The 12,046-nt window shown below is 36.5% G+C and overlaps 1 protein-coding gene across 2 annotated transcripts in view; it reads right to left on the reverse strand.

The window, feature by feature from the left end:
• Positions 1 to 4,551: 4,551 nt before the first annotated feature.
• Positions 4,552 to 12,046, reverse strand: part of LOC139316026 (cadherin-6) — an 80,610-nt gene continuing 73,115 nt past the window's right edge. For both annotated transcript variants that reach the window (XM_070942573.1, XM_070942572.1), the window contains 4 exons: positions 11,266 to 11,387; positions 9,162 to 9,279; positions 8,478 to 8,729; positions 4,552 to 5,042 (listed from right to left, as the gene is read on the reverse strand). In XM_070942573.1, the coding sequence (XP_070798674.1) occupies positions 4,552 to 5,042; positions 8,478 to 8,729; positions 9,162 to 9,279; positions 11,266 to 11,387 (983 nt within the window). The remainder of the gene's footprint in view (positions 5,043 to 8,477; positions 8,730 to 9,161; positions 9,280 to 11,265; positions 11,388 to 12,046) is intronic.

The raw sequence follows: 12,046 nt of genomic DNA on the forward strand, positions 1-12,046 counted from the left end.
ATAAAACTAAATAATATAGCTAAATAACTATGGCTTAGGTTTTTTCAAAGAAATCCCTCAAAATGTCTTACATATAAATTAAATTTCACTCTGATTGTTCCTTATTGCTCCTTCATTATCAAACTAATCTGGATCAACTCCAAATTTATATCTTTTACTTCAGATCAGTGTACACATACTTAATATTAATAATCTAGTTCCCCAAAACAAATTAATCTATTTGTAGCATAAAATAAATTATTTGAAAATTACTGTCAGGAGACAGTACCTAAATTTCACGCTCTCAGTACCTATAATTTTACTCTTTTGTTAAAATGACACTAAAATTACTATTTGGTTATTTGCAGCACAGAATTCTGTGGAATTAATCTCCTTAAAATAACATAAGTCAAGAGATGTACAAAACCTGAAACATTTAACTGATTACTTTGGAATCTTATGCACTCTTTGATTTGATTTTCTTACTTGCATCATAAGATCAGAAACACACTGGTCTTATTTTGTTCTATTTTTTTTTTTTTTAATGAAAACAGATGATGAATAATTTCTTCATTGGGTTACCTACAACTCCCATCCTTTCTCGGTAAGGATAGTTTATCGGAAAATGATAACAGTAGCAGCACCACAGATCTGGAAGACATCAGGTTGGGAAATATAATAGGGCATATACATGCCTCAGTCCTACTGATCTCTTTGCCAAAACAGACCTAGGAGTTTTTTTAAAAAAATAGTAAACCATAATGTCCAAAAACAAAGGGAATTTCTACATAGCCATTTTTACCCACTAATTAATTTTTTCCATACTGCCCTATAAATACTATATTCTCATCACTATGCCACTCTGTGTTTACCAGCTGCCCATGTTCCCTGCAGCTTACTAATAAGGCAACAGAAGGGTAAGTATGTAACTAGTGTCCCAAATCTGCTTGTAGTAGTGGTGGTGGTGGGTTTCTCCTTTTTTTGCAACAAGAACAAAAATACACCCTAGTCACTGTTTAGTATAATGGCCAATTTGTTTCTCAATTCAATGTACTCTCAAGAGGGAAATGGCACAGTACCATACAAACTTAGTTTCTGCAGGAAAGGACAGACTGGAAGATTTGGGCAATAGCTACCAATTTGAAACCTCTTATCTCAAATTTCTTGTGGGAGTTCTGAAGAATTGTTCTCTGGGGTGTTCCTGAGTCTCAGCAGAGCTGAAAAGTATTGACTCAGCTGTAGAAGCTTGATTAAGTTGTGAGAATACACAAAAGGCAAGTGCTATGTGATGGAGGGTCCCGAAGTTGCCAATCTACTTCCAAATGGAACAATCAGTAGTTGTTGTTGTTATTATTATTATTATTATTATTATTATTATTATTATTATTATTATTATTATTTTATACGTAGATACAGCAGATCTGCTCTGGAAATGCTTACAAATTCTACTTTTTGAGTCATATTTTTGTATTCAGATCTTTAAGATGTTATTAAAGAAAAGCAAAAATTGCTGGTTTGAAAAAAAACAATTCAGTAATTTTTTTAAACATCTTTTTTTTAAAAAAAATAATAAATCTGTTTCTTAAAATTGGACAGATTTAAATGAGAGATTCTGGCAATCGAATAACGAGTAATTGGGTTCATGACTTAAAGCAGTGGTTCTCAACCTTTTCTTGACCACGGACACCCTCTAAATACCTTTCGTGGCCATGAATCACGGCCACAGACCACCAAGACTCAACTCAAGATTTAAACCATATCTTCAAGATGTTGTGGATCCCCTGGGATGACATTGCGCCCCCTCCCAAGGTTCACAGGCCACGGTTGAGAACCACTGGCTTAATGTTTTAATAACAATTAGGCTACAAAGCAGTACTGTTTGGAAGTCTCTAACGACTCAGTTATGAGTAGATATGCCTAGGATTCCAATATTGAGTTTTTCTGATAGCAGTTTAGTATTTTTTAACACAGCAAAATAGGTGGGTCTGATTCAGTGTCCCTCTGACTTTCTATGTAAACCCTTAACAAGTTTTTTAAAACAACTTTTCCAGCCCACTGGACCTTAGTAAACTTCTGTTAACTGTAATACTAAAAAGCTGTTTTATAACTATATCAGACAAAGGGATTCAGGAACACGCAGTGGTGGGTTGCTACCGGTTCGCCCCGGATTGGGTGAACTGGTAGCGGTGGTGGTGGGAAGCTCCGGCCACCCGCCTGGATGTCTCTGCACATGCACAGAAGTGCCACGAGCGTTTACCCACGAGTGAACCGGTAGCGGCCAAAATTGAAACCCATTATTGGGAACACCTAAATGTAATTGTGTACGTGTGCATGTGCACACATGCACCCCCCTAATAATATAAATATTGCAATAGTAATTACAGAAGAGGAAATTCTGCAATTAAAAGAAGCTATATCATGTTCATAAGCTTGGATCTACAATACGCAAAAATGAAAATAATAATAATAATACAAACATTTATTTTAAAATGCGGCCATTAAATAAATCAGAGAGCTCATAAGGAACTCCTATTAGACCTCTTTTTGGTGCTGATTGTGAGGCAGATGAGTGGATCAAGGAGACATTAAAGCCAAGGGAGTTCAAGCATGTCATGTAGCTCAAAGCTTTCCCTGCTCTTTTCAGCATGCTCAGCATGCAACTGAGTTTCAGATAGTAGCACTTCAGCCTTGCTTTGTGTCTTGTTTTTGTTTTGCATTTCATTGCTTTTTTTTTTCTTTTAAATTTTGACTCTGTAACATCTGCCCCTGTTTCATATTTCAATCCTATGCAGAGCCATCTCTCATGCACCTCATGGCCAATGCAAATTCTTGTTAATTGGTGTGGCTGAAACCCTTTGCTCAGCAGTGGTTTAGCAGCATGAACCAGTGTTCAACTGAATTATTATTGCAAGTTGTATCAAATGCAATTTCCTGCTGCTTGCTTAGCCAGGCACTACTGTAGTACTAGTTCCTTATTTCTCCCATGTTTTTTCCTTGCTGCACAATATAGTACCTGCTGTCGGCTTAATCCTAGGCACTAGTACCAGAGTATTTTGTTAAGGAGGAGGAGGTAGAAATAATAGCAATCCACCAGCTGAGCAAGTGGGGAGTGATAAAGAGAACATAACAGCCTTTGTTTTTTGCTGATATGAGTTGGTATTGAGAAATAATTAATATGAATTGAACTCACAAAATACAGAGTAGAAACCCTCTTCATATATTATAGATTGGATCCAGACTCTGTCCTGCTTAAAATAGAGTGACTTAAATCAGTGGGAATTAATTAGATATTTCTAACTTGAAATTCATTGATTTCAATTATTCTACTCTTATTATTATTAAGTTGGTTTACTTGAAATCCATACATGTATTTTCAGCAATACTCTGCTTCCTTGATACACACTGTTACAATCTCTATACATTATCTTACCTAATAGACTACTTTCCAGAAATAGAATATCTCTTGCACTACATTACTGTAACCCACATACTGAATTGGCTAGGACCACTTACCAGGCACATATATACACAAACATATCTCTCATTTCTTCTCACTTTTGATTGTCCATTATTATTATGTTTTGATAGTTTGAGGAAAGTGACCAATTCAAAATTAACCCTAGCATTCAAAAGACCATTGAATTACTTAAAAAGTATCTTACAGGTAGTTGTCACTTAATGATGGTAGCTGGAACCAACAAGCCCATCGTTAAGTGATGCAGTTGTAAAGCCAATTACCACATTGACCAGGCTAACTTAACAGTGGCAGTTCCAGCACTTCCAATTGCCGTTGTTAAATGAATCCCACATGGTCGTTAAACCAGATGTTATGTGATCATGACTTGCAATTTACTGCTGGCTTCCCTATTGATTTTGCTTGTGGGAAGCTAGAGTGAAGGTTGCAAATGATTATGGGATGCTGCAACAACTGTAAATGCAATCAAGTGCCCAAATTGCAATCAAGTTATCATGGGAATTCTGTGATGGCACAACTTCAAGGCTTGGATTGGCCATAAACCCCCTTGTTTGGTGCCATCTTAACTTCAAATGCCACTGAACAAGTGAGAACAATTTACAGCTCCCTTGTAGCTTTTAAAAGACCTATACTCTTTTCCTATAATATATAAGCCATATCATTTCCTTAAAATAGGGTGTTCAATATATATAATTTGCATAAAAATGTGTCTTGGGTGAATAATTAAAATATAGGTTATTTGGTGAGCTATAACATTAAGGTAATCCCATTTACAAAATTAGCAGAAACATATTAAAACTAGTATTCCATTTCTGTTTGGGGGGGGAAGTTCTCCCTCAATTGCTTTGCCGTTTGGCCGTTGAACTGCCTAAATAAAAACGCGATTGAAAAAATAACAAAGGTTTGGTGGGGTTTCTTCCTCTCTTGGAAGCTGAAATTACAGTGGGAATGACATCAGATCCACAAAGACTGCAGTCAAGAAACAATTCAAACCGATAGGTTTAGAGAACCCTTTCCGAGAATGGTTGATATATAGAAAGAAGTAGCGACATCACACATTTCACTGCTGTTTCTTGAAAAAGGAAAAGGCAACATTATTAGGAGTCTTTATCACTGTCTTCACCACCATACATATCGGCCAACTTCCTAAAACGAGGCCCCCAGTCACTGAGGTAATCATAGTCCTGGTCTCCATCTGTGGTCACCGACTCTAAAGAGCTAAGAGAGTTAGCCACTGAGCCACTGCCTTCATATGCATATGTAGCTAATGAGTCATAAGGGGGTGCAGTTGGATCTGTATCATTCTCCTTTAACCTTTGGCTAATAAAATCTCTGACATCAGTGTTGTCTCGTACCACTGGAGTCCGGCGTGGCATGAACAGCGTTTCTGGCACAATGTCTCGGCGCAATTTATTGTCCTCTATGGCTTCAGGATTTCGCAGCGTGCCAATATCAAAGGCTTGAGTGTCTTCCTCTCCGCCGCCTTCATCATTGTAACTGACAATGTTATCTCGGATGTCCTCTTTAGAGATGATCAAAGGCTCTTTCTTCCTTTGCCGTCTCAGAGCTGCAAACAGCACCACAGTAACTGGTAAGAAGAAATAAATAAATAAATTGAGCAAAGTCGGCTGAATTGAGAGGGACATTAATTCTCCAGCTAATTAAAACGAAAGCAAGCTACCATGAAATTTGTATTCTTTGGAACTTGTTTTGTTTTCTTTTGCAAGAAGATCTGCAAAATAGTACAATCCATAACTCATTCTCACTTTGGAACTCATCCTTTTAGGAGTTGTTAAGTACAAGAAAGGTTTGGTGAAATGCAGGGTTCAAGCTAAAATGTAGATGAATTTCAGTTTGGTTTCCTGTTGCAACAGTGCAATCCTTTTAAAATCACAGAAGTGATTATTTTGAGGCAAGACAAAAGAACAAGAAAATTCAGTTACATCAAATGTTGATGATGAACTGCTGAAATTATTTGAATTTTGTTCTCTAAGGATTTTTTTAAAGTGAGACAGTATCAATATTATACAAGGAAAAAAGGTATAGTAACACTTTAAAAATGTCTTCCTTTAAAACATTTATTGAAGTATATTATAATTCTTTAATCTATGTTATTTAAAAATAGGCAATTTGAGTATTTTTCTAGTTGCCTCTGGTGCTATATTTTCTTTTTGACACTTAAAAAATTGGGAGCTCAGATTTGGCTCTCAAATGGCCAACTGCCAAAATCTAAGTATGAAAAATTAGGAACTATTATTTAGAACTGGTGGTTTAAAATAGTAGCCCCAGGGGTGAAATCTACTTACCTTCCCAACCAGTTCGGAAGTGCACATGCCGACAACCAGGCGGGAGGGTGGAGCCTCGTGCCGCCATCGCTACCAGTTCTCTCAACCACCAGCCGCCATCGCTACCGGTTCGGCCAAACCAGGCCAAACTGGGAGCATTTCTCCCCGAGTAGCCCCCAACCTTTTGGGCACCAGGGACTGGTTCCATGGAGAGAGGTACCAGAGGGGGTGTGATTTCAGAAGCTGCCTGCATCCCACGAATAGGCTTGGCTTGTTTGCACGGCCTGGTTTCTCGCATGCTGTGGCCCAATGCTGGTCCACAGACCGGGGTTTGGGAACCCCTGGTTTAAAATGTGGACTTACCTCCAACCATTTCAGGAATTACAATATTTGAATGTGAGTGCTGGCATAAATAAAGCTTCAAACACACAACTACCAAAGTTCTCAATATACTCTTAATAAGGTCTTTCTCGCTTTAATTTAAACTTAGTTTCTTTTAGTTTAAAGAATAACTAATCCAAATAATTTAGTTTGGAATATTTATTAGATAATTCTCACTAAATTCCAAATTCAAAGATGATTGGCATAAAATAAAAATAGACATTTAGCTATAGTCTCAAGCTGACTGCCCCATTCTTTTCCCAACTTCACTAAAATACTTGACTGTGGAAATAAAAATACTAGTTTTCTTATTGATGGAAATCATGAAATTATCATCTTCTTACAAAAATCTTACAAAAATATTCACGTTGTTAACGGAGCTACTCCATGATTTTCAGAAGATCCTCAAGGAAGACAACTCTACTGAGTCCCTTAGCTTAGTCTTCAAATCATAAATGAAGAAAAATAGAGAGTCTTACACAAATGAGACTGCTTATCCATCCAACCTAGAATTGTCGTTTTTGGCTAGCAGAACTTCTCAGGAATAGTTTTTTCCTCTTAAATGCAGATCACATGGGAAAACCCTATGGTGTTGAATATACAAATAAGGTATCCCTAAAATAACTGTTTGGAAATGGGAAGATATGGAAAGGATCATGCAAAAGTTGCATAGCCTTAACAACTTATCTCATCCTTTGATCAAAATGTTAATCTCTGTGCCATATAAATTCTGTATCAGTCCAGTCATTTGTGCTCTATATATCGTCTAATACTTTACCAACCAGTGTAAAAATACAGAGCTAATTTGCATTTTTAAATTTATTTTTAGTCTGGTACTCTAATATCACCAGAAATGAGATTTCATTCAAAGAAATAAATATGCAAATTGAATTTGTGCAAAGTACTAAGTAATTCAGCTCAAAATATAATTGTGTTCTCAGTTCTCAAGCTGGTTTTTTTTTTCTTCATTTTAATGTGAACTTGTAGAATAGGTCTTCTTAATGGTAAAAAGAAACATGTTAAAAGCAAAGCTGAGATGTTGCTTTTCTTCTGGCTCTTCAGCAATTCTTAGCATTAAAGCTGGGTCTACTAAGATTGAAAATAAAATATATAACCAAAAGCAAATGAATGATCAAATCATCTGCTTTGTTACTCTTAAAAATAGAATTTGTAGTTTAATTATTTTTGCTGTTTTTGGTTAACTACCTGGCATTAATATTGTATTGCGGATCAAAGGAGAAGAGAAAGATGGTATCAGCTATTAATTGCATTCCACTGCAGGCTATAGCACCACAATGCCAATAATTATTATTTTAAGCCCCATCCTGACAACATAATTTATTGATTCCTAGATTATAGAGTTATAGGGGAAAAATCAAGAAACTGTCAAGAAGACACCCTCTTCCCCAAAACTGGCAAGACAAGATTTTATATCCAAATAGGTAGAAAACCCCACACTCATTCTCACAAATGAAGTTATCTAGTTGGATAATGAAATATCTGCAAACAGGCAACTAAGCTCAGAGAGCATCCACAGTTCAATCATTGAGCTACAGATCATCTCATGAATTGGTGAATTTTTTGAAAACACTTTAGAATTCCAGTTGATGAACCTTTCCCACCTGCATCTACCAAACATGTCCTGACAGCATTTTGCTGTTGTTGTATGATTAGCTGACTTTAAGCAGAGGTAAAGAAAGATCAGAAATAGATACAGCAAAAATTATGAGAGCATAGTTTTCTTGTCATGTTGGTTAGCATTTCAACCCAGCAATACCTCTATCAAGCTGGGGAATGATAGGAATAATAATGTCCTGATTGGAAGTAGAAGGATATTTGTGGCAGCTGCATTTAAGGAATTAGTATGCCCACAGCTTCTTAGTGGGTGAACTTTAAATTATATGTATTTGAATTGATCCATGTGAGTTCCTCCATAATTATAACTGCAGAACATATTTAGGATTAATAATTCTGAACTGTTTATAGAGGATATGTACTTGAGTTTGTTGATTAGATAGCAAACCCACTGTAACTAACAAGTCAGCAAAATAAATTTGCGATATTTGATTGATGTGTAGAAATAGGAAAGATGGCATGAGTATGGAGATAGCTGAAACTGAAATAGAGGTTTTCTCTTTATCACAATCAATGTATTGGGTATCACTATTGATGAATTCTCAGAAGACACAGAAAGTAAAAAATGCATCATGGGCTAATTCTATCTATACTAAAAGATGACTCTACTAATAATTTGTCATAGTTATATTCATGTGTAATATGCTTCCTTTGTTCCTTAGCACAATTTATGTTCTCCATCCTACTCCCCATAGCCCTTGAGTTCATGCAAAGTCCTTTACCTAACAATATAATTATACAAAGGAGAATTGCGATCAATGCGCCTGTGCTAAGGCCAGTTGGGTGGATCAGTGCTTCAGCATTACAGGACAGCATTTTGCCTCTTTGGTCACAGGCACACACTCGAATTGTCACCGTCTCTGTGCTACTCTGAACTGGATACTCATTGTCTGAGATTATCACTGGTAGGAGGTATATATTCATTTCATGACGGTTATATCTCATTTTCTTTGTGAAGATTCCAGCTGTATTATCTGAAAAAAAAAAAGAATGTAAAAATGTGGTAAGGAATGGGAAGTTTTAATTGTGGAAAGGAAATTAGGTACCTGTTTATGTTAAATGTAAATAAAATATTTAGATTAAAAGAATATATTATAATGGTATATATATGATATACTAGAAATATATGTATAAAAGATATAAGAAAGAGAAAATGTATAAATATGGATTACTGAGTGAAGATGTTAAAAAGAAGAAGATGTAAATATCTGTTTTTGTTTGTTTGTTTTTTAAAAAACTGTTTAATAAAAAATATTAAAAAAAAATAAAATAAAAAATAAATCACTCGTGTCAGAGTAAAATAGAAAAAAAAAATGTGGTAAGGAATGAGTTCTTTCTGAATGTCAAAGCCAAATAAGAAAGAGAGAAAGTATGCAATAAAAAACAAAAACAAAACCCAAGGATACCTTTGTTGTCGTGAAGGGTGAAATTGGAGCTACTGGCTACTTCTGGGGCCAAAGTGAATGAGAATTTGTGCCCACCAAAAGCATCATCTTTGTCAACTGCACTGAGAGTCTGGATGAGCTAGAAAAGTAAAAAATATTGTCATTTTATCTTTACTTATGGCACACAGACCAATATCTACACCTTGTTTTTATTCATCAGAAATAATAAATAGGCTGAAAGCAATCAATTAATAATAACAAACAAGATAACAAATAGCGGTGGATAAGATATTTTTTTTTATTGTATACTAATCTTTCCTCTGAATAGAACACTTTCCCCATGAAAACTGGGAACTTGGATGGGGAAAAAGGCTTTTACTGTTGCTTTTGTATTGGTATTGTAATTAGAGAGAGATTTATTAATCCCCCAACATATTCGCATGTTTCAGGCATCACTGAAGGTCAGAGATTAACATATCTGTCTCAGGCTATGTCTCTTTTTCTTCCATTCAATCATGTATGATGCTCAGAGACTGCCTGGACTAGTTCCTTAATTTTCTTAGTAAGGATTTTTTCAGAAGTGGTTTGCCATTGCTTGTGTCATAGGGCTGAGAGACAGAGACTGGCTCAAGGTCACCTGGCTGGCATTGTTCCTAAGGCCAGAATAGAATGGTTTTCAGTTACTAGCTTTATGCCTTAAACACTACACCAGTCTGGCTCTTGTTATATGTTTATTTCTCTGAAAATATTATGCACACGCACGTGTGTTTGTGCATGCATACATACACACACACACACACACACACACACACACCACATCATAAAAGTAGGATTGAGGAAAAACATTCCCTCCCTCACTGCAAAATAAAAGGACTTGTAGATTTTCCATAAATTGAACACTTATGGGGGAAAAAACCTCCATTGTAACACCAATCACAATTGGAGACCTGGCTGGCACCAATACCTAAAAGATTCCCTCGATATTTGGAAATATTGAATTTATCAGATCTGAACATCCTTATGGTACACACACAAAAAATACCCTCCTTAGAATTGTCCACAGGTAGTCCTCAACTTACAACAGTTCATTTAGTGACCGTTCAAAGTTCCACAGCAATGAAAAAAGTGACTTATGGCCGTTTTTCATACTTACGACTTTTGCGGCATCCCCATAATATCACAATAATGTGATAAAAATTTCAGATGCTTGGCAACTGGTTCATTGCTATGCCCCAAGATCATGTGCTCCAGAGGTGGGTTTCAGCAGGTTCTGACCAGTTCTGGAGAACCGGTAGCGGAAATTTTGAGCAGTTTGGAGAACCGGTAGTAAAAGTTCTAACTGGCCCCGCCCCCATCTATTCTCTGCCTCCTGAGTCCCAGCTGATTGGGAGGAAATGGAGATTTTACAATATCCTTCCTCTGCCACGTCCACCAAGCCACGCCCAACAAGCCATACCACGCCCAACAAGCCACACCCACAGAACCGGTAATAAAAAAATTTGAAACCCACCACTGATGTGTTCTTTTGTGACCTTCTGACAAGCAAAGTCAAGCCAGATTCACTTAACAACCAGGTTACTAACTTGTCAACTGCAGTGATTCACTTAACAACTGTGGCAAGAAAGATCATAAAATGGGGCAAATCTCACTTAACAAATGTCTCACTTAACAACAGAAATTTTGGGTTCAATTGTGGTCATAAGTTGAAGACCACCAGTATATCCTTGGTTAGGACTTGAATTATAATGTTTTTGCCAGTCTCTGCTTTATGAATCAAATAGAAGATTACACATAAAATAATACTAACTGGTTGTTTGGATTGTTGAATAACCAGAGTTTGGATCTGGTGATATTTGCCCTATTAAGGCTGCAGATTCTCTATACATACTCACCACTGGTTTATCCAAAGGAAGAGAATTTTCTGTCAAAAGGAACAGACGAAGGGCAGAATGGCAGATAGTGAAACAAAGTGCTAGAAAGAGCCATCTAAACCATGCAAAATGCCAGTTACAGTCTGGTTCAAGAAATGATGAGTTGATTTCATTTACCATTGCTGACAGCTCCTTGCAACACAAAAGGCACAAAACACCAGATATTTATTTCTTTTAAAACACAAACTGCTAACCTGCTCAGCTTTTGCATTTTCACAGACGAAGGTCTCATAAAACATGACAAACTCTGGAGCGTTGTCATTCACATCCAGGACTTTAATAAATACTGGGACTTGGCTGCTTTCTTTTGGGTTGTCTGTAATAACACAAAGGGAAGGTATTTTAACAGGAGGACAAAGAGGTTTGCTTGTTTGTGGGTTTGTTTGTTTGTTTTTTGCTTTTTCAGGGCGCAAGACATTCGTGAAGTGAATTCAAGCAATGAGTGATAACATTCTTTTACTACCCAGGACTGACAATTTATTGTCTGAGGAATAACAGAAGCAGAATAGACTAGCAGATGAATGGATAGTATGTTATTTACTGCACCTAAGTGTGACATGGCATACAATCCTGTCCTTCGAAGAATGAGAGTGGTTAAGGCTTGGCCTATCTCCTCTCCTTTCCATCTGCTCCTTGAGATAGCTGCCTCATTCTTTATAATAATATGACTGGTTCAAATTCCATCTTATGATTTCCCTTTCCCTTCCATCTGTATAATTCTCTGATATAATGTCACCAAAGAGATCGCCACAAATCCATAGGAGTCTTTTTCACACTATCTTCCCCTCATCTATATTACTTCTGTTGCTACTACTACAAATAAAAAATGAAAGAAAGGAAAAAAAATTACAATATTAAAGAAGAGCTCTTCTTGTAATTCTTGAGATGCTACTATTTGAACATATGTGGTTGATTAATATAAACAGATCAAGTGGGAATGTGAGTCAGTGATCACCAAGGGTTTAAGGAAAGGGA

The sequence above is a fragment of the Pituophis catenifer genome, unplaced genomic scaffold, assembly GCF_029215685.1.
Source record: "Pituophis catenifer annectens isolate HBS135680 unplaced genomic scaffold, rPitCat1.0.hap2 SCAF_3, whole genome shotgun sequence".
Lineage (NCBI taxonomy): Eukaryota > Metazoa > Chordata > Lepidosauria > Squamata > Colubridae > Pituophis > Pituophis catenifer.